Source organism: Triticum aestivum, chromosome 5A (assembly GCF_018294505.1).
Source record: "Triticum aestivum cultivar Chinese Spring chromosome 5A, IWGSC CS RefSeq v2.1, whole genome shotgun sequence".
Taxonomy (NCBI): Eukaryota; Viridiplantae; Streptophyta; class Magnoliopsida; order Poales; family Poaceae; genus Triticum; species Triticum aestivum.
The window spans coordinates 439893064-439920937 of NC_057806.1; the positions used below are offsets into that span (position 1 = coordinate 439893064).

The 27874-nt window shown below is 46.1% G+C and overlaps 2 protein-coding genes across 2 annotated transcripts; both read left to right on the forward strand.

Moving 5' to 3' along the window:
• The first annotated feature begins 23652 nt into the window (after positions 1–23652).
• LOC123103865 (uncharacterized) lies at positions 23653–27785 on the forward strand. Its single transcript, XM_044525547.1, has 4 exons — positions 23653–23832; positions 23898–24021; positions 26370–26720; positions 26915–27785. The coding sequence occupies exons 3-4, from the start codon at positions 26373–26375 to the stop codon at positions 27545–27547; spliced, it is 981 nt and encodes a 326-aa protein (XP_044381482.1). The 5' UTR covers positions 23653–23832; positions 23898–24021; positions 26370–26372; the 3' UTR covers positions 27548–27785.
• On the forward strand, positions 24032–26341 carry LOC123103866 (uncharacterized). Its single transcript, XM_044525548.1, has 3 exons — positions 24032–25084; positions 25173–25398; positions 25483–26341. Exons 1-3 carry the CDS (start codon positions 24560–24562, stop codon positions 25563–25565), a joined length of 834 nt encoding a protein of 277 aa, XP_044381483.1. The 5' UTR covers positions 24032–24559; the 3' UTR covers positions 25566–26341.
• Positions 27786–27874: the final 89 nt, after the last annotated feature.

Consider the following 27874-nt stretch of genomic DNA (forward strand, 5'->3'; position numbering starts at 1 on the left):
GAGGATGGGTGGTTAGACACCGCCTCGGGGACTGCAATCTCTAGGGCGATCGAGCCGAACACCAGCCCTATTCTCTACGAAGCCCGTGACTCCAAGGAGCCGGACTCCTCTCCAGACTTCGAGCCCTCCGCGCCCCTACCGATCGAACCCGATTGGGCGCCGATCATGGAGTTTACCGCCGCGGACATCTTTCAGCACTCGCCCTTCGGCGATATTCTGAATTCATTAAAGTCTCTCTCTTTATTAGGAGAGCCCTGGCCGGACTATGGTCAACAAGGTTGGGATGCGGGTGATGAAGAAATTCAAAGCCCACCCACCACCCACTTCGTAGCCACTGTCGATAATTTAAACAACGTGCTTGACTTCGACTCTGAAGACATCGACGGTATGGACGACGATGTAGGAGATGAACATGAACCAACGCCTATAAGGCACTGGGCAGCCACCTCATCTCATGATGTATACATGGTGGACACACCCAAAGGAAGCGACGACGAGGAACACAGGGATGCAACAAGGGATCGTTCACTTGAAAAGCAATCAAAGCAGCGACGTAAGCGCCGCTCCAAGCCCCGCCTCGACAGAGACAACAGCCATACAGACCCAGCCATAGAGAAGGACGAGCCAGCGGACGACGAACATCCCTTCGAGCAACCGTCCGAACAGGGCAACTTGGATAAACAAAACGAACACCCCGTCCCCGGCGAAAACAACAGTCCGGACGACCTTACGCCGGATAGGCTCATGGAGCAGAAGAACCTCTACGAAGGGCTCATCGCTACTGCGCGTAGCCTGAAAAAGCAGAAGCGGAAGCTCAAAACTGCGGAAGATGCACTCAGAATCAGATGGAGCAAAGTACGCAACACCACAGACAAATATGGCGGCAGTCGCCGCACAAAAAGCTATTCAAAGCGAAAGCTACTGTCTGAATTTGACGAGGAGGCCTTAGAGCCCCTGCAGTCAAAAAATAGGAAAGCCACCCGGTCGGATAGACGACCGCATGGCCAGCATGGAGCGGCAAGCGGTGACTCACACAAGCCGGCATGCGATCCACCAAAGGATCCACATCAAAAAGATGGCCCAGCCAGATCTATCTACGGGCCAAGAAAGAAAGCTCTAGTAAGCAATGCAACACAACAAATATCTGAACATCACGACACACTCAAATACAGGGGTGCCGCGCACCCCCTATGTTTCACCGATGAGGTGCTGGACCATGAATTTCCAGCGGGATTCAAGCCCGTAAACATAGAGGCGTACGACGGAAAAACAAACCATGGGGTCTGGATCGAGGATTATATCCTCCACATACACATGGCCAGAGGAGATGACCTCCACGCCATAAAATACTTACCCCTCAAAGTTAAAGGGCCAGCCCGGCATTGGCTCAAAAGCCTTACCGAAAACACCATTGGAAGTTGGGAAGAGCTTGAGGATGCTTTCCGGGCAAATTTTCAAGGGACCTATGTCCGTCCTCCGGATGCAGACGATCTCAGTCACATAACTCAACAGCCCGGAGAGTCAGCCCGGAAATTCTGGAATATATTTCTTACTAAAAAGAATCAGATAGTCGACTATCCGGACGCCGAAGCCCTAGCAGCTTTTAAGCATAACGTTCGAGACGAATGGCTCTCCAGACACCTCGGCCAAGAAAAGCCAAGAACAATGGCGGCATTAACAAGCCTCATGACCCGCTTTTGCACAAGAGAGGACAGTTGGTTGGCAAGATGTAGCACCAGCGACCCAAGTACATCCGAAGTTAGGGATGGAAACGGAAAACCCCGACGCAACAAGGACCAGCGCCGGAATAAGATAAACAGCCCAAAGAGCACGGCGGTCAATGCCGGATTCAAAAGCTCGCGGCAGAATCAGAGAAATCCGCCCCTCAAGGATAACAGGGACGAGCTATCCAACTTAAACAAAATATTGGACAAGATATGTCAAATACACAGTACTCCCGGGAAGCCTGCGAACCATACCCACAGAGATTGTTGGGTTTTCAAGCAATCCGGCAAACTCAACACCGAACACAAGGGGCTCGACACACCAAGTGAGGACGACGACGAACCCCACAAGCAGAGCACCAGGAAACAAAAGGATTTCCCACAAGAAGTCAAAACAGTAAACTTACTTCACGTGACGAACAGAATGGCGCCAACAGAGATACGCGCCATACGGCCTATCCCAAAGGAGTCTCGCCCATGGTTGTTAAAACCGATCACCTTCGACCATTAGGATTACTCTAGAAGTATACGGAACGCAGGCTGGACTACCTTGGTATTAGATCCAATAATCGACGGACTCCACTTTACAAATGTCCTGATGGACGGCGGCAGTGGTCTAAACCTGTTATACCAGGACACAATCCGCAACATGGGGATACACCCAACAAAAATTCGCCATAGCAAAACCTCCTTTGAAGGGGTAACGCCAGGCCCGGATGCCCGTTGCATGGGTTCTCTCCGGCTAGAAGTTATGTTTGGCTCCCCCGATAACTTCCTCGCGAACAGCTAACTTTCCACATCGCACCATTCTCAAGTAGCTATCAAGCACTGCTGGGACGTAAAGCTTTCGCCCGCCTTAACGCAATACCGCATTATGCATCTCTCATGCTTAAGATGCACGGTCCACGAGGCATCATCTCATTAAAGGGAAAACATTGAGTGTCCCCCCCGCGCGAAAGACAGTGCGGCTGCCTTGACAGCCCCACAATAAAGCGGCTTCACCAGCCAAAGCACCTAAACAGGTCGTCAAAACCACGGACACGACTAGACGAGTCCGGCATAAACATACAATTGATAAAGGCTTAACAGCCGTATACCCCTGTACTAGGGGCTCCGCGCATATAAAACAAGAGACAATAAAGCTCAATTTTACCCATTTCGATTTATACTTCGTTTATTTAGTATAACTCATGTTCGGCACGATCTTTCCTAAACTAAGTTCCTCTCTTTTATAGATGAACACCGTGCTACGCCCGTCCAGGATATGGCACAATGGAGACACAGGCGCAGACGTGCAACAGGGACCCGTTCCAAGGATTCTTTTCAGATTAAGACCCTGCGTAAATCTTTTTTACTGTCTCTTATTGATACACATCCCCTAGTTTCTTCGTATAACCAAGGAGGAGGCTGGCGTTTTGGCATGTGGCCACGTCAGAGTTTTGTGCGTACCTGGACACTAGGGGCTTATTACTAAGGGCGTTATCCTGCCCGCCCTCATAAAGACCGAATACCTTAGGGAGTGTTCGGCGTCGCGAGTTTGGCCTTATATGCATCAGCTCCGAATCATGTCTTTGGTCAAATGTTGGGTTTGCCCGGTTCCTGTGTTTTGCTACCTTACGTTCCGCTCTATCGGCTAAGGCGGCACCAGGAGAACTACTGTGATTGTGCCCCGGTTCGGCCAGGCGAGCAACTCGGTAGAGAAAGCCGAAAACTGACTGTCATGATATAGCGTGAGACTGGTCAACCACTCGATGACTTACTGGAATCTTTAGGATTCCTCCGCATTAATGAAGGGTCGCTTCCCGGCCAGGCACATACGCGCCCCGAGTTCGGGCGAGCGCAGGCGCCACCAGGGGCTATATAAATAGCCTCACTGTCAAACTCCTATGGCTAAGTGAAAGTGATAAAGCATCATAGTCCGATTGCCTAGTTCGCTGCGCTATCACCTCCTTTGTAGGACCAAGACGTTGGATCAAGTGTGAAAATGTGCCTTCTGCGAGCACCCCCGCATTATGTGCGTGGGGGCTGAAGCCGACGACTGCCATCTTTCAGATTATATATACATATATGTTAAACGGCCGCACAGGAGGTATTATAATACTTGCAGGCACTGTTGGAAATATGCCCTAGAGGCAATAATAAATTGATTATTATTATATTTCCTTATTCATGATAATCGTTTATTATCCATGCTATAATTGTATTGATAGGAAACTCAGATACATGTGTGGATACATAGACAACACCATGTCCCTAGTAAGCCTCTAGTTGACTAGCTCGTTGATCAATAGATGGTTACGGTTTCCTGACCGTGGACATTGGATGTCGTTGATAACGGTATCACATCATTAGGAGAATGTTGTGATGGACAAGACCCAATCCAAGCTTAGCACAAAGATCGTGTAGTTCGTATGCTAAAGCTTTTCTAATGTCAAGTATCTTTTCCTTAGACCATGAGATTGTGCAACTCCCGGATACCGTAGGAGTGCTTTGGGTGTGCCAAACGTCACAACGTAACTGGGTGGCTATAAAGGTACACTACGGGTATCTCCCAAAGTGTCTGTTGGGTTGGCACGAATCGAGACTGGGATTTGTCACTCCGTGTAAGCGGAGAGGTATCTTTGGGCCCACTCGGTAGGACATCATCATAATGTGCACAATGTGATCAAGGAGTTGATCATGGGATGATGTGTTACGGAACGAGTAAAGAGACTTGCCGGTAACGAGATTGAACAAGGTATCGGTATACCGACGATCGAATCTCGGGCAAGTACAATACCGCTAGACAAAGGGAATTGTATACGGGATTGATTAAGTCCTTGACATCGTGGTTCATCCGATGAGATCATCGTGGAACATGTGGGAGCCAACATGGGTATCCAGATCCCGCTGTTGGTTATTGGCCGGAGAGTCATCTCGGTCATGTCTGCGTGTCTCCCGAACCCGTAGGGTCTACACACTTAAGGTTCGATGACGCTAGGGTTGTAAAGGAAGTTTGTATGTGGTTACCGAATGTTGTTCGGAGTCCCGGATGAGATCCTGGACGTCACGAGGAGTTCCGAAATGGTCCAGAGGTAAAGATTTATATATGGGAAGTCCTGTTTTGGTCACCGGAAGAGTTTCGGGGTTTATCGGTAATGTACCGGGACCACCGGGAGGGTCCCGGGGGTCCATCAAGTGGGGCCACCAACCCCGGAGGCTTGCATGGACCAAGAGTGGTGAGGGACCAGCCCCTGAGTGGGCTGGTGCGCCTCCCACAAGGCCCAAGGGGCAGCTAGGAGGAAAAAAGGAGGAAACCCTAGGCTTAGATGGGCCTAAGGCCCACCCTAGGGGGCGCCTCCCTCTCTCCCCTCTTGGCCGCCCCTTGTTTCCCATCTAGGGATGCCGCCCCCCAGGGGTGGGAACCCTAGAGGGGGCGCACCCTCCTCCCTCTCCCCTATATATAGTGAGGCCTAGGGCTGCCCATAAAGCGCGATTCGATCTCTCGTTGGTGCAGCCCTGCATCTCTTCTTCCTCCTCTTCTATGGTGCTTGGCGAAGCCCTGCAGGATAGCCACGCTCCTCCACCACCACCACGCCCTTGTGCTGCTGCTGGATGGAGTCTTCCACAACCTCTCCCTCTCTCCTTGCTGGATCAAGGCATGGGAGACGTCACCGGGCTGTACGTGTGTTGAACGCGGAGGTGCCGTCCGTTCGGCACTTGGTCATCGGTGATTTGGATCACGACGAGTACGACTCCATCAACCCCGTTCTCTTGAACGCTTCCGCTTAGCGATCTACAAGGGTATGTAGATGCACTCTCCTTCCCCTCGTCGCTGGTCTCTCCATAGATAGATCTTGGTGACACGTAGGTAAATTTTGAATTTCTGCTACGTTCCCCAACAGTGGCATCATGAGCTAGGTCTATGCGTAGATTCTATGCACGAGTAGAACACAAAGTAGTTGTGGGCGTTGATTTTGTTCAATATGCTTGCCGTTACTAGTCCAATCTTGTTTCGACGGTATTGTGGGATGAAGCGGCCCGGACCGACCTTACACGTACTCTTACGTGAGACTGGTTCCACCGACTGACATGCACTAGTTGCATAAGGTGGCTAGCGGGTGTCTGTCTCTCCCACTTTAGTCGGAACGGATTCGATGAAAAGGGTCCTTATGAAGGGTAAATAGCAATTGGCATATCACGTTGTGGTCTTTGCGTAGGTAAGAAACGTTCTTGCTAGAAACCCATAACATCCACGTAAAACATGCAAACAACAATTAGAGGACGTCTAACTTGTTTTTGCAGGGTATGCCATGTGATGTGATATGCCAAAAGGATGTGATGAATGATATATGTGATGTATGAGATTGATCATGTTCTTGTAATAGAAATCACGACTTGCATGTCGATGAGTATGACAACCGGCAGGAGCCATAGGAGTTGTCTTTATTTATTTATGACCTGCGTGTCAACATAAACATCATGTAATTACTTTACTTTATTGCTAACCGTTAGCCATAGTAGTAGAAGTAATAGTTTGCGAGACAACTTCATGAAGACACGATGATGGAGATCATGATGATGGAGATCATGATGATGGAGATCATGGTGTCATGCCGGTGACGATGATGATCATGGAGCCCCGAAGATGGAGATCAAAAGGAGCTATATGATATTGGCCATATCATGTCACTATTTGATTGCATGTGATGTTTATCATGTTTATACATCTTATTTGCTTAGAACGACGGTAGTAAATAAGATGATCCCTCATTAAAATTTCAAGAAGTGTTCTCCCCTAACTGTGCACCGTTGCTAAACTTCGTCGTTTCGAAGCACCACGTGATGATCGGGTGTGATAGATCCTTACGTTCACATACAACGGGTGTAAGACAGTTTTACACATGTAAAACACTTAGGGTTAACTTGACGAGCCTAGCATGTGTATAGACATGGCCTCGGAACACAGAAGACCGAAAGGTCGAGCATGAGTCGTATGGTAGATACGATCAACATGAAGATGTTCACCGACGTTTACTAGTCCGTCTCACGTGATGATCGGACACGGCCTAGTTGACTCGGATCATGTAATCACTTAGATGACTAGAGGGATGTCTATCTGAGTGGGAGTTCATAAGATGAACTTAATTATCCTGAACATAGTCAAAAGGTCTTCGCAAATTATGTCGTAGCTCGCGCTTCAGTTCTACTGTTTAGATATGTTCCTAGAGAAAAATTAGTTGAAAGTTGATAGTAGCAATTATGCGGACTAGGTCCGTAAACTGAGGATTGTCCTCATTGCTTCTTAGAAGGCTTATGTCCTTAATGCACCGCTCAGTGTGCTGAACCTCGAACGTCGTCTGTGGATGTTGCGAACATCTGACATACACGTTTGGATGACTACATGATAGTTCAGTGCGTAATGCTAAATGGTTTAGAATTGAGGCACCAAAGATGTTTTTGAAACATCACGAAACATATGAGATGTTTCGAGGGCTGAAATTGGGATTTCAGGCTCGTGCCCACGTCAAGAGGTATAAGACCTCCGACGATTTTCTTAGCCTACAAACTAAGGAGAAAAGTTCAATTGTTGAGCTTGTGCTCAGATTGTCTGAGTACAACAATCATTTGAATCAAGTGGGAGTTGATCTTCCAGATGGGATAGTGATGTTTCTCCGAAGTCATTACCACCAAGCTGCTAGAGCTTCATGATGAACTATAATATATCAGGGACATATATGATGATCCTTGAGATATTCGCGATGTTTGACACCACAAAAGTAGAAATCAAGAAGGAGCATCAATTGTTGATGGTTGAAAAAACCACCAGTTTCAAGAAGGGCAAGGGCAAGAAGGGATACTTCATGAAACGGCAATTCAGCTGCTGCTCTAGTGAAGAAACCCAAGGTTGAACCCAAACCCGAGACTAAGTGCTTCTATGATAAGGGGAACAGCCACTGGAGCAGAATTACCCTAAATACTTGGTAGATGAGAAGGCTGGCAAGGTCGATAGAAGTATATTGGATATACATTGTGTTGATGTGTACTTTACTAGTACTCCTAGTAGCACCAGGGTATTAGATACCGGTTCGGTTGCTAAGTGTTAGTAACATGAAATAAAAGCTACGGAATAAACGGAGACTAGCTAAAGGTGAGCTGACGATATGTGTTGGAAGTGTTTCCAATGTTGATATAATCAAGCATCGCACGCTCCCTCTACCAACGAGATTGGTGTTTGCGTTGAGCATAGACATGATTGGATTATGTCTATCGCAATACGATTATTCATTTAAGGAGAATAATGGTTACTCTGTTTATTTGAATAATACCTTCCAATGGTCTTGCACCTAAAATGAATGGTTCATTGAAATCTCGATCGTAGTGATACACATATTCATGATAGCACCACCTACTTATGGCACTGCCACGTAAGTCATATCGGTATAAAACGCATGAAGAAGCTCCATGTTGATGGATCTTTGGACTCACTCGTTTTTGAAAAGTTTGAGGCATGCGAACCATGTCCATTGGTGTATATGAATGAAGAAACTCCATGCAAATGGACCGTTTGAACTCACTTGATTTTGAATCACTTGAGACATGCAAATCATACCACATGGGCAAGATGACTGAAAGCCTCGGTTTCAGTAAAATGGAACTAGAAAGCAACTTGTTGGAAGTAATACATTTTGATGTGTGCAGTCCAATGAGTGCTGAGGCATGTAGTGGATATCATTATGTTCTTACTTCACAGATGATTTGAGTAGATGTTGAGTATATTCACTTGATGAATCACGAGTCTGAATTATTGAAAGGTTCAAGTAATTTCAGGGTGAAGTTGAAAGACCGTCGTGACAAGAGGATAAAAGATCTATGATATGATCATAGAGATGAATATCTGAATTACGAGTTTGGCACAGAATTAAGACATTGTGGAAATTGTTTCACAACTAATACAGCCTGGAACACCATAGTGTGATGGTGTGTCCGAACATCATAACTGCACCCTATTGGATATGATGCATACCATGATGTCTCTTATCGAATTACCACAATAGTTTATGGGTTAGGCATTAGAGACAACCACATTCACTTTAAATAGGGCACCACGTAATTCCGATGAGATGACACCGTATGAACTATGGTTTAGAGAAACCTAAGCTGTCATTTCTTAAAAGTTTGGGGCTGCGACGCTTATGTGAAAAAGTTTCAGGCTGATAAGCTCGAACCCAAAGCGGATAAATGCATCTTCATAGGACACCCAAAACAGTTGGGTATACCTCCTGTCTCAGATTCGAAAGCAATAAGGGATTGTTTCTAGAATCGGGTCCTTTCTCGAGGAAAAGTTTCTCTCGAAAGAATTGAGTGGGAGGATGGTGGAGACTTGATGAGGTTATTGAACCGTCTCTTCAACTAGTGTGTGGCAGGGCACAGGAAGTTGTTCCTGTGGCACCTACACCAATTGAAGTGGAAGCTTATGATAGTGATCATGAAACTTCAGATCAAGTCACTACCAAACCTCGTGGGATGACAAGGATGCGTACTACTTCAGAGTGGTACGTAATCCTGTCTTGGAAGTCATGTTGCTAGACAACAATGAACCTACGAGCTATGGAGAAGCGATGGTGGGCCCGGATTCCGATAAATGGCTCGAGGCCATAAAATCCGAGAGAGGATCCATGTATGAAAACAAAGTGTAGACTTTGGAAGAACTACTTGATGGTCGTAAGGCTGTTGAGTACAGATGGATTTTAAAAGGAAGACGGACAATGATGGTAAGTGTCACCATTAAGAAAGCTCGACTTGTCGTTAAGATGTTTTCCGACAAGTTCAAGGAGTTGACTACGATGAGACTTTCTCACTCGTAGCGATGCTAAGAGTCTGTTGGAATTATATTAGCGATTACTGCATTATTTATGAAATCTTGCAGATAGGATGTCAAAACATTGTTTCCTCGACGATTTTCTTGAGGAAAGGTTGTATGTGATACAACCGGAAGGTTTTGTCAATCCTGAAAGATGCTAATAAGTATGCAAAGCTCCAGCAATCCTTCTAAGGACTGGAGTAAGCATCTCGGAGTTGGAATGTATGCTTTGATGAGATGATCAAAGATTTTGGGTGTATACAAAGTTTATGAGAAACTTGTATTTCCAAAGAAGTGAGTGGGAGCACTATAGAATTTCTGATGAGTATATGTGTTGACATATTGTTGATCAGAAATGACGTAGAATTTCTGGAAAGCATATAGGGTTATTTGGAAAGTGTTTTTCAATGGAAAGCCTGGATTAAGCTACTTGAGCATTGAGCATCAAGATCTATAAGGATAGATCAAAACGCTTGATGGTACTTTCAAATGAGCACATACCTTGACATGATCTTGAAGGTGTTCAAGATGGATCAGTCAAAGAAGGAGTTCTTGCCTGAGTTGTAAGGTATGAAGTTAAGACTTAAAGCTCGACCACGGCAGAATAGAGAGAAAGGACGAAGGTCGTCCCCTATGCTTAAGACATAGGCTCTACAGTATGCTATGCTGTGTACCGCACCTGAAGTGTGCCTTGCCATGAGTCAGTCAAGGGGTACAAGAGTGATCCAAGAATGGATCACAGGACAGCGGTCAAAGTTATCCTTAGTAACTAGTGGACTAAGGAATTTTCTCGATTATGGAGGTGGTAAAAGAGTTCATCGTAAAGGGTTACGTCGATGCAAGCTTAACACCTATCCGGATAGCTCTGAGTAGAGATACCGGATACGTATAATGGAGCAACAATTTAGAATAGCTCCAAGTAGAACAGTTATTTGGAATAGCTCCAAATAGAACGTGGTAGCTGCATCTAGGAGATGACATAGAGATTTGTAAAGCACACACGGATCTGAAAGGTTCAGACCCGTTGACTATAACCTCTCTCACAAGCAAACATGATCAAACCCAGAACTCATTGAGTGTTAATCACATGGTAATGTGAACTAGATTATTGACTCTAGTAAACTCTTTGGGTGTTAGTCACATGGGGATGTGACCTTGAGTGTTAATCACATAGCGATGTGAACTAGATTATTGACTCTAGTGCAAGTGGGAGACTGTTGGAAATATGCCCTAGAGGCAATAATAAATTGATTATTATTATATTTCCTTGTTCATGATAATCGTTTATTATCCATGCTAGAATTGTATTGATAGGAAACTCAGATACATGTGTGGATACATAGACAACACCATGTCCCTAGTAAGCCTCTAGTTGACTAGCTCGTTGATCAATAGATGGTTACGGTTTCCTGACCATGGACATTGGATGTCGTTGATAACGGGATCACATCATTAGGAGAATGATGTGATGGACAAGACCCAATCCTAAGCCTAGCACAAGATCGTGTAGTTCGTATGCTAAAGCTTTTCTAATGTCAAGTATCATTTCCTTAGACCATGAGATTGTGCAACTCCCGGATACCGTAGGAGTGCTTTGGGTGTGCCAAACGTCACAACGTAACTGGGTGGCTATAAAGGTACACTACAGGTATCTCCGAAAGTGTCTGTTGGGTTGGCACGAATCGAGACTGGGATTTGTCACTCCGTGTAACGGAGAGGTATCTCTGGGCCCACTCGGTAGGACATCATCATAATGTGCACAATGTGATCAAGGAGTTGATCACGGGATGATGTGTTACGGAACGAGTAAAGAGACTTGCCGGTAACGAGATTGAACAAGGTATCGGGATACCGACGATCGAATCTCGGGCAAGTACAATACCGCTAGACAAAGGGAATTGTATACGGGATTGATTAAGTCCTTGACATCGTGGTTCATCCGATGAGATCATCGTGGAACATGTGGGAGCCAACATGGGTATCCAGATCCCGCTGTTGGTTATTGACCGGAGAACATCTCGGTCATGTCTGCATGTCTCCCGAACCCGTAGGGTCTACACACTTAAGGTTCGATGACGCTAGGGTTGTAAAGGAAGTTTGTATGTGGTTACCGAATGTTGTTCGGAGTCCCGGATGAGATCCCGGACGTCACGAGGAGTTCCGGAATGGTCCGGAGGTAAAGATTTATATATGGGAAGTCCTGTTTTGGTCACCGGAAGAGTTTCGGGATTTATCGGTAATGTACCGGGACCACCGGGAGGGTCCCGGGGGTCCACCAAGTGGGGCCACCAACCCCGGAGGCTTGCATGGACCAAGAGTGGTGAGGGACCAGCCCCTGAGTGGGCTGGTGCGCCTCCCACAAGGCCCAAGGGGCAGCTAGGAGGAAAAAAGGAGGAAACCCTAGGCTTAGATGGGCCTAAGGCCCACCCTAGGGGGCGCCTCCCTCTCTCCCCTCTTGGCCGCCCCTTGTTTCCCATCTAGGGCTGCCGCCCCCCCTAGGGGTGGGAACCCTAGAGGGGGCGCACCCTCCTCCCTCTCCCCTATATATAGTGAGGCCTAGGGCTGCCCATAAAGCGCGATTCGATCTCTCGTTGGTGCAGCCCTGCATCTCTTCTTCCTCCTCTTCTGTGGTGCTTGGCGAAGCCCTGCAGGATAGCCACGCTCCTCCTCCACCACCACGCCGTTGTGCTGCTGCTAGATGGAGTCTTCCACAACCTCTCCCTCTCTCCTTGCCGGATCAAGGCATGGGAGACGTCACCGGGCTGTACGTGTGTTGAACACGGAGGTGTCGTCCGTTCGGCACTTGGTCATCGGTGATTTGGATCACGACGAGTACGACTCCATCAACCCCGTTCTCTTGAACGCTTCCGCTTAGCGATCTACAAGGGTATGTAGATGCACTCTCCTTCCCCTCGTCGCTGGTCTCTCCATAGATAGATCTTGGTGACACGTAGGTAAATTTTGAATTTCTGCTACGTTCCCCAACAGTGGCATCATGAGCTAGGTCTATGCGTAGATTCTATGCACGAGTAGAACACAAAGTAGTTGTGGGCGTTGATTTTGTTCAATATGCTTGCCGTTACTAGTCTAATCTTGATTCGGCGGCATTGTGGGATGAAGCGGCCCGGACCGACCTTACACGTACTCTTACGTGAGACTGGTTCCACCGACTGACATGCACTAGTTGCATAAGGTGGCTAGCGGGTGTCTGTCTCTCCCACTTTAGTCGGATCGGATTCGATGAAAAGGGTCCTTATGAAGGGTAAATAGCAATTGGCATATCACGTTGTGGTCTTTGCGTAGGTAAGAAACGTTCTTGCTAGAAACCCATAGCAGCCACGTAAAACATGCAAACAACAATTAGAGGACGTCTAACTTGTTTTTGCAGGGTATGCTATGTGATGTGATATGGCCAAAAGGATGTGATGAATGATATATGTGATGTATGAGATTGATCATGTTCTTGTAATAGGAATCACGACTTGCATGTCGATGAGTATGACAACCGGCAGGAGCCATAGGAGTTGTCTTAATTTATTTATGACCTGCGTGTCAACATAAACGTCATGTAATTACTTTACTTTATTGCTAACCGTTAGCCATAGTAGTAGAAGTAATAGTTGGCGAGACAACTTCATGAAGACACGATGATGGAGATCATGATGATGATGGAGATCATGGTGTCATGCCGGTGACGATGATGATCATGGAGCCCCGAAGATGGAGATCAAAAGGAGCTATATGATATTGGCCATATCATGTCACTATTTTGATTGCATGTGATGTTTATCATGTTTATACATCTTATTTGCTTAGAACGACGGTAGTAAATAAGATGATCCCTCATTAAAATTTCAAGAAGTGTTCTCCCCTAACTGTGCACCGTTGCTAAAGTTCGTCGTTTCGAAGCACCACGTGATGATCGGGTGTGATAGATCCTTACGTTCACATACAACGGGTGTAAGACAGTTTTACACATGCAAAACACTTAGGGTTAACTTGACGAGCCTAGCATGTGTATAGACATGGCCTCGGAACACAGAAGACCGAAAGGTCGAGCATGAGTCGTATGGTAGATACGATCAACATGAAGATGTTCACCGACGTTGACTAGTCCGTCTCACGTGATGATCGGACACGGCCTAGTTGACTCGGATCATGTAATCACTTAGATGACTAGAGGAATGTCTGTCTGAGTGGGAGTTCATAAGATGAACTTAATTATCCTGAACATAGTCAAAAGGTCTTCGCAAATTATGTCGTAGCTCGCGCTTCAGTTCTACTGTTTAGATATGTTCCTAGAGAAAATTTAGTTGAAAGTTGATAGTAGCAATTATGCGGACTAGGTCCGTAAACTGAGGATTGTCCTCATTGCTTCATAGAAGGCTTATGTCCTTAATGCACCGCTCAGTGTGCTGAACCTCGAACGTCGTCTGTGGATGTTGCGAACATCTGACATACACATTTTGATGACTACATGATAGTTCAGTTAAATGGTTTAGAATTGAGGCACCGAAGACGTTTTGAAACGTCGCGAAACATATGAGATGTTTCGAGGGCTGAAATTGGGATTTCAGGCTCGTGCCCACGTCAAGAGGTATAAGACCTCCGACGATTTTCTTAGCCTACAAACTAAGGAGAAAAGCTCAATTGTTGAGCTTGTGCTCAGATTGTCTGAGTACAACAATCATTTGAATCAAGTGGGAGTTGATCTTCCAGATGAGATAGTGATGTTTCTCCGAAGTCATTACCACCAAGCTGCTAGAGCTTCGTGATGAACTATAATATATCAGGGACATATATGATGATCCTTGAGATATTCGCGATGTTTGACACCACAAAAGTAGAAATCAAGAAGGAGCATCAATTGTTGATGGTTGGTGAAACCACTAGTTTCAAGAAGGGCAAGGGCAAGAAGGGATACTTCATGAAACGGCAATTCAGCTGCTGCTCTAGTGAAGAAACCCAAGGTTGAACCCAAACCCGAGACTAAGTGCTTCTGTAATAAGGGGAACAGCCACTGGAGCAGAATTACCCTAGATACTTGGTAGATGAGAAGGCTGGCAAGGTCGATAGAAGTATATTGGATATACATTGTGTTGATGTGTACTTTACTAGTACTCCTAGTAGCACCAGGGTATTAGATACCGGTTCGGTTGCTAAGTGTTAGTAACTCGAAATAAAAGCTACGGAATAAACGGAGACTAGCTAAAGGTGAGCTGACGATATGTGTTGGAAGTGTTTCCAATGTTGATATGATCAAGCATCGCACGCTCCCTCTACCATCGAGATTGGTGTTTGCGTTGAGCATAGACATGATTGGATTATGTCTATCGCAATACGGTTATTCATTTAAGGAGAATAATGGTTACTCTGTTTATTTGAATAATACCTTCAATGGTCTTGCACCTAAAATGAATGGTTTATTGAATCTCGATCGTAGTGATACACATGTTCATGCCAAAAGATAGTAATGATAGTACCACCTACTTGTGGCACTGCCACGTAAGTCATATCGGTATAAAACGCATGAAGAAGCTCCATGTTGATGGATCTTTGGGCTCACTCGTTTTTGAAAAGTTTGAGACATGCGAACCATGTCTATTGGTGTATATGCATGAAGAAACTCCATGCAAATGGACCGTTTGGACTCACTTGATTTTGAATCACTTGAGACATGCAAATCATACCACATGGGCAAGATGACTGAAAGCCTCGTTTTCAGTAAAATGGAACTAGAAAGCAACTTGTTGGAAGTAATACATTTTGATGTGTGCAGTCCAATGAGTGCTGAGGCATGTAGTGGATATCATTATGTTCTTACTTCACAGATGATTTGAGTAGATGTTGAGTATATTTACTTGATGAATCACGAGTCTGAATTATTGAAAGGTTCAAGTAATTTCAGGGTGAAGTTGAAAGATCGTCGTGACAAGAGGATAAAAGATCTATGATATGATCATAGAGATGAATATCTGAATTACGAGTTTGGCACAGAATTAAGACATTGTGGAAATTGTTTCACAACTAATACAGCCTGGAACACCATAGTGTGATGGTGTGTCCGAACATCATAACTGCACCCTATTGGATATGATGCATACCATGATGTCTCTTATCGAATTACCACGATAGTTTATGGGTTAGGCATTAGAGACAACCACATTCACTTTAAATAGGGCACCACGTAATTCCGATGAGATGACACCGTATGAACTATGGTTTAGAGAAACCTAAGCTGTCATTTCTTAAAAGTTTGGGGCTGCGACGCTTATGTGAAAAAGTTTCAGGCTGATAAGCTCGAACCCAAAGCGGATAAATGCATCTTCATAGGACACCCAAAACAGTTGGGTATACCTCCTGTCTCAGATTCGAAAGCAATAAGGGATTGTTTCTAGAATCGGGTCCTTTCTCGAGGAAAAGTTTCTCTCGAAAGAATTGAGTGGGAGGATGGTGGAGACTTGATGAGGTTATTGAACCGTCTCTTCAACTAGTGTGTGGCAGGGCACAGGAAGTTGTTCCTGTGGCACCTACACCAATTGAAGTGGAAGCTTATGATAGTGATCATGAAACTTCAGATCAAGTCACTACCAAACCTCGTGGGATGACAAGGATGCGTACTACTTCAGAGTGGTACGTAATCCTGTCTTGGAAGTCATGTTGCTAGACAACAATGAACCTACGAGCTATGGAGAAGCGATGGTGGGCCCGGATTCCGATAAATGGCTCGAGGCCATAAAATCCGAGAGAGGATCCATGTATGAAAACAAAGTGTAGACTTTGGAAGAACTACTTGATGGTCGTAAGGCTGTTGAGTACAGATGGATTTTAAAAGGAAGACGGACAATGATGGTAAATGTCACCATTAAGAAAGCTCGACTTGTCGTTAAGATGTTTTCCGACAAGTTCAAGGAGTTGACTACGATGAGACTTTCTCACTCGTAGCGATGCTAAGAGTCTGTTGGAATTATATTAGCGATTACTGCATTATTTATGAAATCTTGCAGATAGGATGTCAAAACATTGTTTCCTCGACGATTTTCTTGAGGAAAGGTTGTATGTGATACAACCGGAAGGTTTTGTCAATCCTGAAAGATGCTAATAAGTATGCAAAGCTCCAGCAATCCTTCTAAGGACTGGAGTAAGCATCTCGGAGTTGGAATGTATGCTTTGATGAGATGATCAAAGATTTTGGGTGTATACAAAGTTTATGAGAAACTTGTATTTCCAAAGAAGTGAGTGGGAGCACTATAGAATTTCTGATGAGTATATGTTGTTGACATATTGTTGATCAGAAATGATGTAGAATTTCTGGAAAGCATATAGGGTTATTTGGAAAGTGTTTTTCAATGGAAAGCCTGGATTAAGCTACTTGAACATTGAGCATCAAGATCTATAAGGATAGATCAAAACGCTTAATGGTACTTTCAAATGAGCACATACCTTGACATGATCTTGAAGGTGTTCAAGATGGATCAGTCAAAGAAGGAGTTCTTGCCTGAGTTGTAAGGTATGAAGTTAAGACTTAAAGCTCGACCACGGCAGAATAGAGAGAAAGGACGAAGGTCGTCCCCTATGCTTAAGACATAGGCTCTACAGTATGCTATGCTGTGTACCGCACCTGAAGTGTGCCTTGCCATGAGTCAGTCAAGGGGTACAAGAGTGATCCAAGAATGGATCACAGGACAGCGGTCAAAGTTATCCTTAGTAACTAGTGGACTAAGGAATTTTCTCGATTATGGAGGTGGTAAAGAGTTCGATCGTAAAGGGTTACGTCGATGCAAGCTTAACACCTATCCGGATAGCTCTGAGTAGAGATACCGGATACGTATAATGGAGCAACAATTTAGAATAGCTCCAAGTAGAACAGTTATTTGGAATAGCTCCAAATAGAACGTGGTAGCTGCATCTAGGAGATGACATAGAGATTTGTAAAGCACACACGGATCTGAAAGGTTCAGACCCGTTGACTAAAACCTCTCTCACAAGCAACATGATCAAACCCAGAACTCATTGAGTGTTAATCACATAGTGATGTGAACTAGATTATTGACTCTAGTAAACTCTTTGGGTGTTAGTCACATGGGGATGTGACCTTGAGTGTTAATCACATAGCGATGTGAACTAGATTATTGACTCTAGTGCAAGTGGGAGACTGTTGGAAATATGCCCTAGAGGCAATAATAAATTGATTATTATTATATTTCCTTGTTCATGATAATCGTTTATTATCCATGCTAGAATTGTATTGATAGGAAACTCAGATACATGTGTGGATACATACACAACACCATGTCCCTAGTAAGCCTCTAGTTGACTAGCCCGTTGATCAATAGATGGTTACGGTTTCCTGACCATGGACATTGGATGTCGTTGATAACGGGATCACATCATTAGGAGAATGATGTGATGGACAAGACCCAATCCTAAGCCTAGCACAAAGATCGTGTAGTTCGTATGCTAAAGCTTTTCTAATGTCAAGTATCATTTCCTTAGACCATGAGATTGTGCAACTCCCGGATACCGTAGGAGTGCTTTGGGTGTGCCAAACGTCACAACGTAACTGGGTGGCTATAAAGGTACACTACAGGTATCTCCGAAAGTGTCTGTTGGGTTGGCACGAATCGAGACTGGGATTTGTCACTCCGTGTAACGGAGAGGTATCTCTGGGCCCACTCGGTAGGACATCATCATAATGTGCACAATGTGATCAAGGAGTTGATCACGGGATGATGTGTTACGGAACGAGTAAAGAGACTTGCCGGTAACGAGATTGAACAAGGTATCGGGATACCGACGATCGAATCTCGGGCAAGTACAATACCGCTAGACAAAGGGAATTGTATACGGGATTGATTAAGTCCTTGACATCGTGGTTCATCCGATGAGATCATCGTGGAACATGTGGGAGCCAACATGGGTATCCAGATCCCGCTGTTGGTTATTGACCGGAGAGTCATCTCGGTCATGTCTGCATGTCTCCCGAACCCGTAGGGTCTACACACTTAAGGTTCGATGACGCTAGGGTTGTAAAGGAAGTTTGTATGTGGTTACCGAATGTTGTTCGGAGTCCCGGATGAGATCCCGGACGTCACGAGGAGTTCCGGAATGGTCCGGAGGTAAAGATTTATATATGGGAAGTCCTGTTTTGGTCACCGGAAGAGTTTCGGGGTTTATCGGTAATGTACCGGGACCACCGGGAGGGTCCCGTGGGTCCACCAAGTGGGGCCACCAACCCCGGAGGCTTGGATGGACCAAGAGTGGTGAGGGACCAGCCCCTGAGTGGGCTGGTGCGCCTCCCACAAGGCCCAAGGGGCAGCTAGGAGGAAAAAAGGAGGAAACCCTAGGCTTAGATGGGCCTAAGGCCCACCCTAGGGGGCGCCTCCCTCTCTCCCCTCTTGGCCGCCCCCTTGTTCCCATCTAGGGCTGCCGCCCCCCTAGGGGTGGGAACCCTAGAGGGGGCGCACCCTCCTCCCTCTCCCCTATATATAGTGAGGCCTAGGGCTGCCCATAAAGCGCGATTCGATCTCTCGTTGGTGCAGCCCTGCATCTCTTCTTCCTCCTCTTCTGTGGTGCTTGGCGAAGCCCTGCAGGATAGCCACGCTCCTCCTCCACCACCACGCCGTTGTGCTGCTGCTAGATGGAGTCTTCCACAACCTCTCCCTCTCTCCTTGCCGGATCAAGGCATGGGAGACGTCACCGGGCTGTACGTGTGTTGAACGCGGAGGTGTCGTCCGTTCGGCACTTGGTCATCGGTGATTTGGATCACGACGAGTACGACTCCATCAACCCCGTTCTCTTGAACGCTTCCGCTTAGCGATCTACAAGGGTATGTAGATGCACTCTCCTTCCCCTCGTTGCTGGTCTCTCCATAGATAGATCTTGGTGACACATAGGTAAATTTTGAATTTCTGCTACGTTCCCCAACAGGCACAAGTATAAAAAGCTTCTACAATTTATCAAAATATTGTTTTACAATAATATATGCTATTCGAATATAGTATCCTTCGAGCACTGCGTCTCTATTAAACAAGCACCTTGCAGAACTTCCTGATAATAGTGCTCGGCAGATACTCGGCTTCCATCCGAGTCTGGGGATGCAACAGCGGTGGCCTCCATTTTCGCCCAGTATGTCTTCACACGGGCAAGAGCCATCCGCGCACCCTCTATGCACGCTGACCTCTTCATCGCATCGATACGCGGCGCCGCACCAAGGAACTGCTGCACTAAGTTGAAATAACTTTTCGGCTCTGGCCTCTCTGGCCACAGATGACTCATGACATACTTCATGGCGAGTCCAGACAACCTATTTAGCTCGGCCCATTCGGCCAAACGATCGGCTAATGACAGTGGATGCTCCGGATTGTGGAACTGCGACCAAAAGAGCTTTTCCACTTCACAATCTTCTTGATCTCGGAAGTGTTTGGCCGCATCTGCGGCACTCGCTGCCAAATCCAGATAGGTGTCCGCTGTACTCCACATCCGGTCTAACGGAGCATGTTTAGGATCACAGAACTTCCTCCACAGCATAAAGGGCTTTCCAGCCGCGATCTCTCCGGCCTGACGCAGCTCCTCCTTCATAGCTCTCATTGCAGAGCGAGCATCCTTGGCATCGGAAACAGCCTTCTCCAGGTCCGTCCGTTCCGCCCGATCTTCTTTTTCAAGAAGCTTGCAACGACCAGCAGCGTTCTTCAGCTTCACGGCCATCTCGGCCATTTCCTTCTTGCTTTGGCAGTGAGCAGCATGTTCGGCTTTCAGCTCTTCAATTGCCTTTCCAGTAGCCGCCATCACTTTTCCTGGCTTGCTCCTTGGCTCGGGCAAGTTCCGCCCGAAGATTCTCCATGGCAGCAGCACCATCTGCATCAAGCGCACACATTGTAAGATACTGGCATAAAGCTCCTCTTACCAGGTGCCGCCGGAGGAATTACATACCTTGGGCCTCGTCAAGCCGCTTGTTGACAAGTGCGATGTCGGCACCTGCCACGTCAAGTTGCCGCTTTAGCTCGGCAAATTCATCAGTCCGGCTTGACACCGGACACTTTGCCACCTACGTATGAAGGCAGCATATTAGACCTGAGATTATGATCCTCTGCGCGTCGTCACTTTTGACAACGCATAGAGTCTCAGGGGCTACTATCTACACAGGGTGCATCTTATTTATGCGCAACTGTCCAAAAAGGGTACATTATTTCGCGTACCTCAAAACCTGCCAGCAAACTCTTGACGACCTCATGCAATCCGCTCTCTGCGGATGAAATCCTCTCAATCACCGTACCCATCAATGCACGGTGCTCCTCTGAGATAGATGCTCTCCCTAGCAGATCCTTCAGCCCCTCCGACCGCGCACCAGATGGCGTCGGACTCGTCCGATGGCCCCTTTCGAAGGCCGGACGCGGAAGGCTTTGGGGGGCCATATGACTACCTTCCGGCCCTGCCGGATTCGAAGAAACCCTCCACGACGATACCTCAGGGTCGCCCGCCTCGCAAGGCGGTACGGCAGGGGGAGGCGTTCCGCTCTCCATCATCTCCAGAAGAAGATCCCCCGAAGACGAGCTCTGCTGAGAAGGGCTAAGGTCCGAGCTACAAGGTAAATTTTCAATTACTTTTCTCAGATATAAAGCAAGGATTCCTCTCGTTTCTTAAAAAGAAAACTCCTCTCTGCTTACGGCTCGGTGGAGGGCTGATCCCCTTGAGGGCATAATTCGGCCGAAGTATCCTCCAACACAGGACCCTCTGGCAAAGATTTCTTCCCTCACTTTGAGGCCATGGTCTCTGGGTCTTCAGAGGCGATCCTCTTCTTCCCCTGAGGAGAGGAATTTTCGATTCCTCCCTTCCGGACAACCTCCTTCGAGGAGGCTGTAGCTTCCTTGTCCCCTCCCTCGCTTTCCTTTGAAGGCACAACCTCCAACATCCTGACTAGCACGGGACCCGCGCATGGTCTCGGGGAGGGGGGCCGGACACCTGATTAGCTTTGCTTTCGCTATCCACTCCTGTTTAAAGGACAACTCTTTTAGGGGCAATTTTATGATAAATATACGGATAGCGAGTCCGGGCACAAAGCTACTTACTTGAGTATCCGGATAATTGCAGCTCAGACATGCGTCCTCCGTAGAATCCGGACACACTACTTGTGGTCCAAAGAACAATTTGTACAGCTCCACGGGCGTCATGCCAAGAAAATGTTGGAGAACTCGTGGTCCCTCCGGGTTGAACTCCCACAGGCGGAGGGGGCGACATTTGCAGGGCAGAACTCGGCGAATTAACATAACCTGCGTCACCACGACCAGACTGATGTCTCTTTCTAGGAGATCTCGGGTGCGGCCCTGCAACAGGGGCGCGTCCTTTGCCGGCCCCCAGTCCAACCCCTTATTGACCCATGACGCCAGTCGTGGCGGGGGACCCGAGCGGAAAGCAGGCAGCGCCACCCCACTTGGCGCTCCTGGGAGCTGTGATATAAAACCACTCTCGTTGCCATAAGCTGGACTCCCCTTGAAAAGAGCCCTCGGGCCATGGAGCACCCGCATTCTTGCTTATAAAAGCACCTCCGCACTCTGCGTGCCGTCCCTCGATCATCTTCGGCTCTACTTTGAAGGTCTTGAGCCATAGTCCGAAGTGAGGAGTAATACAGAGGAAGGCTTCACACACGATGATGAATGAGGAAATATGGAGGATGGACTCCGGAGCTAAGTCGTGAAATTCCAGCCCATAATAAAACATGAGCCCCCTCACGAAGGGATCCGTCGGGAAGCCTAGCCCCCGAAGGAAGTGAGACATGAACACCACACTCTCACCAGGCTTGGGAGTGGGAATGACCTACCCTTGAGCAGGCAGCCTATGCGAGATTTCGTCGGTCAAGAACCTGGCCTCTCTCAACTTTAGCACGTCCTCCTCCGTGACGGAGGAGGGCATCCATCGACCTCGAAGGTCGAAACCGGACATTGTCGAAGGTCCGAAGCGCCTGAAATCTGGAGCCTTGGGTGTTGGAACTCGAGGCGAAGGTTGAATACCAAGGGCCCTCCCCGTGACCGTTTGGGACTCGCCTTTGATCGAGAAAACATACCAACGGGAACGGTTGGGTTACCCACGCCCATATTGATGAGAATCCCGGAATAAGGGGACACGATCTCTGCTTTGACAAGACGTCCCAAGGAAACCACCTCGCTAAACGCGCTGAGGTGGGATAATAAAACAATTCGAATAAAGACTTGGCCGTGGTGTGATGTCACGCTACGGAATACGTCAGCAGATTAGATTTGTGTAAATATTATTCTCTCTATGGCAATATGTGGAAACTTATTTTGCAGAGCCGGACACTACCTTTGTGTTCAAAATCTTCTACGAAGTACTTGGAGGAGGAACCCGCCTTGCAATGCCGAGGACAATCTGCGCGCCGGACTCGTCGTCATTGAAGCCTGGTTCAGGGGCTACTGAGGGAGTCCTGGATTAGAGGGTGTCCGGATAGCTGGACTATACCTTCAGCCGGACTCCTGGACTATGAAGATACAAGATTGAAGACTTCGTCCGGTTTCCGGAAGGGTTTTTCCTTGGCGTGGAAGGCAAGCTTGGCGATACGGATATGTAGATCTCCTACCATTGTAACCGACTCTGTGTAACCCTAGCCCTCTCTGGTGTCTATATAAACCGGAGGGTTTAGTCCGTAGGACGAAGAACAATCATACCATAGGCTAGCTTCTAGGGTTTAGCCTCTCTGATCTCGTGGTAGATCTACTCTTGTACTACCCATATCATCAATATTAATAAAGCAGGACGTAGGGTTTTACCTCCATCAAGAGGGCCCGAACCTGGGTAAAACATCGTGTCCCCTGCCTCCTGTTACCATCCGCCTAGACGCATAGTTCTGGACCCCCTACCCGAGATCCGCCGGTTTTGACACTGACAAGCACCGTCTCGTGTTGATTTCACTTCCCAAAATTCACATATATTCCAAAAAAATATCCGTCGGTTTTTATCCTATTTGGACTCCGATTGATATGGATTTTCTGCGAAACAAAAAATATGCAACAAACAGGAACTGACATTGGGCACTGGATCAATATGTTAGGGGCTGTTTGGATGACTACCAATAGTTGCCTTACCAAAATATTGGTCACGCCCGACCCTTTTGGCCTCCACCTGGATCACGACCAATTTTGGCTCGCCCCAGCGCGCCCGCGCCCATTTTCACCAAATCGCGGGCGAAACGGCGGCGCGGAAATCGGCCGCCAAAAAATTGGCAGCGCGCGAACTGGGCACCGAGTATAAAAGGTAGGCAGCGGAATTTCCTCATCGGTTCCTTCACTTTCATCTTCTCATCCCAGGCAAACACACAGGAGCGAGTGGAGGGCAAGATCTGCAGCTATCGCCAAGGCCGCCGGATTCCTGCGACAATATGAGCTTCCCCGGCCGCCGCCGACATTGCTCTGTCTCTCGTTCTCATCTCTCAATCCACCCACGGTCAGCAGCTCAACTCCCCTTCAAACCCACCCCGATCCCCTTTTCTCTTGGCATGATTTGCTTCAATCCGACCTTTTTAATTGGTGATATGTTGCACGTACGTATATACTTGCCAGATCTAAGTACTTGCCTGCCAAATCCATGCCCTTTGCCCCTGCTCCCAGTCTTAGATCTCCATATGTAGCATCCGTGAAGTTATAAGGCAGCCAAGACACTAGAAATTAGGACATGAGAAGGATATTTGACATAGAGCTAGTTATGAGTCCATATGACCTTTGTTTTTAGAACATTGTTGTCCATAAATTTCTTAGGAGCCGACTGGACATACATGCTTAATTGTTGATTGTGACTTATTATCTTTGTCTCTTATTTCGGATTCACAAATAGTCAAGCACATATCTGTATTTTTTGTTAATGATTTAGGTGGATCTTTTTATAAGTTACTCATCACTATTATTAGTTATAAGCAGCTCTGATTTTGTACAATGTAAATATGATTTAGATCATTCATATTAATGTACTTGTTATATTGACCCAGATGGACTTGGATCAGCAAAGATATTATTATCTCACCATGTTGTGGCGGAGAACTCTGTCTGTCATTGTTCTTCTCTTGGCTCTTTGGTATAGAAACAAAGATGGTAGAAAATTTAGAAGTGGAGGAAGAAAGTATGGTCCACTAGTTGAGAGAGACATCTACAGAACTAATGTCCTGGTTAGGCTAATTGACACATCCGATGCAATATGTATCAAGCAACTGCGGATGTCTCGAGCTGTGTTTTACAAGCTATGCATTAGGCTCAGGCAGAAAAAGTTGTTAATTGATACACTACATGTTTCAGTAGAGGAACAAGTAGCAATGTTCCTATACATGATCGGTCAGCATCACACAAATTCATCCATTGGATTTTGGTTCTGGAGATCTAGTGAAACAGTGAGCAGATATTTCAATATTGTTCTTCGTGCAATGGGGGAGTTAGCTTGTGATCTCATTTACATTAGATCAACGGACACACACACAAAAATCACTAGCAGCCCGGACAGATTCTACCTGTATTTTGAGGTAACCCTTAGACCGTAGATTTATTACTGATTATACAAGATCGACCTAACCCAAGCTTGACGTGAACTCCCCTTTCTCATATTCATAGGGATGCATAGGGGCACTAGATGGCACTCATGTTAAGGCTTGTGTTCCTGCCCACATGGTCGACAAGTTTAGGGGCCGCAAGTCATACCCCTCCCAAAATGTGCTAGCAGTTGTTGACTTCGACCTTCGATTCACATATGTTCTAGCTGGTTGGGAGGGCTCTGCCCATGATTCTCTTGTGCTAAAAGATGCCCTCACACGTCCAGGGGGATTAAAAATACCCGAAGGTACATATACAACGTAACATACATGTTTGTCACTGTGTTGTGCCAACTTGACTTTAACTCATTGTTAATACAACATGGCTGTAGGGAAATATTTCTTGGCTGATGCTGTATGCTGCGAGGCCAGGGATATTACCTCCTTATCGTGGTGTGCGCTACCACCTAAATGAATTTGCTGGAGACCGTGACCCAACTACCCCAAAACAATTGTTCAACCACCGCCATTCATCACTTAGGACCACAGTTGAACGGGCATTTGGGACTCTTAAGAGTCGCTTCAAGATTCTTACTCAAAGGCCCTTCATACCTTTGAAATCTCAGATTAAAGTGGTAGTTGCTTGTTGTGCTTTGCACAATTGGATATTAGAAAATGGTCCAGATGATTATGTTGTGGATGAGGTGACATGGTATGCCAATCTCCCTAGGAGTACTGGGCGGGTTCGTGATCAAGAGGCTGACATATGTGAGTGGGCTGCCAAGCAAGATTTAATCGCTCAGCAAATGTGGACAGATAGAGAGAGTGCACGTGACAATGAGGCTGATGCTATCCCAGCTTAGTATCTTTGATGTATTTCCATGTGATGGAACATTTGAAGGATGTACTGTACACTGTACCTTTGATGTATTTCCATGTGAGGGAACATTTGAAGGATGTATTGTACCTTTGATGTATTTCCATGTGAGGGAACATTTGAAGGATGTGTTGTACCTTTGATGTATTTCCATGCGAGGGAAAAATTGAACGATGTAGTGTTTCTATTTTAATGACTTTGTGTAAATTATTGTATTCTTGTAATATTGTTTGACTTATTTCAATTTAATCTGGTCTCTCTGTCCTATTAAATAGGTTTAGTTTTGTCCTGCTGTAAGTTGGATCTGTGATGTTTCATGTTCGTATGCTGACATTTTTTTGAGGGTTTTTGCTTCTAACTCACTTTCTTAATAACTAGTTTGCAATGGTGACCTTTCTGTAGGTCATGGGGAAGCAAAAGCTCACTCTGAAGACCGAGGAGGACTCCAATCCTCGTGATAAGTACATAACCTGGACTGACGAGGCGACAAGGTTTATGCTTGAATGGTATATCGACCTTCATAAGGACAAACCTGCAACTTTCAAGTTCAAGAAACAACACCATTTGCAATGTGCTGATGCTCTAAATGGCAAGTTTTCGCTTGGTGTCACTCAAACCCAAGTGGATCGACACTATCGTCAATGCAAAGAGAAGTGGGGCTGGGTGCATCGTGCCATGGCCAATAGTGGAAATGGCCTTGACAGAACCACTTTCACATTCACACTTTCTGAGTCAGAAAAGCAAAGAATCAATGTAAGTTCTTAGTAGTTTTTTCTCTTATTTATATCATGGTCTGATTTTAAAATGAGTGGATAGCTGCTATTGTCTATATATATGTATGCTTCATATTCACTGTCTCTTTTTGTGTTTTTTATACCTGCAACTTCTCTCATGTTTTGTGTTCATTACATCATTATTTTACTCTGTTTACCTTACCTTGTGTGCAGAAAACTGCAGTCAATTATCTTACCAGACCCATTAGGTTCTTTCATCAATTGGAAGAGTTATTCTCGGATCAATCTCATGTTGATGGCTCACTCGCAGTTGACCAAACCACTGTCAATGTGGATGATGGTAGTGATGACAGCGAGGATGTGAGGGAACTTGAGGGAAATCTAATTCCAGCAGACAGTGATGAAGCTAACTCTGACACTATTGATCGCCGTAGTCCTAAAGTCGACTTGGATGGCAATCCATTAAACAAGAAGCGCAAGTGTGCATCATCATCACCTTCCAAGAAGCCAACCAAGGGCAAAGCAAACAAGAAGGGCAAGGTATCTAATGATGATATGGTAACCAGTATCAAGAAGCTAGCTGAATCCCTTGCATCCCCTATTGTGTCTGTGCAACCAATGCCACCTGCAGATCCTTATGCAAATCTTTGGAAGCGGATCAATGCCCTTACCATCCCAGCTAAGGATAAACTTGAGATTGTTGCCTATCTATCCAAGCCATACCAAGATATCTTTCGTAGCTATCTTAACTATGCCGATGAAACAATTCTTCGAGAGTGGGTCATTAGCTACTTTGAGCCTCAGTTTCATGAAGGTGGCAATGATGGATCTGCGGCTGCTCACTGAATTGCCACATGGTTAGATAGAGTTTGTGGCAACCTTTTGTTTATATGGCTAGGAACGCTTTAACACGTAGTGGGAGCATGGATAACATCATCATGCATATTTTGTCTATATACAGCAAACTTGGGTGCATCATGTACTGTTTGTATGGAGTGCATTTGGTGCATGGCTGGCTGTTTATGTCCTAGATGGTATGGTAAAGGATGTGAACCTTATTCCGTCTATCATGTATCAGACAATATATGAGCTACTTAATGTATGAGTTTATTATGTCATTCTGAAGTTCTGGAAATGCAGAGTTTGTGTGCGTATGTGTGTTGGTTAATTCAA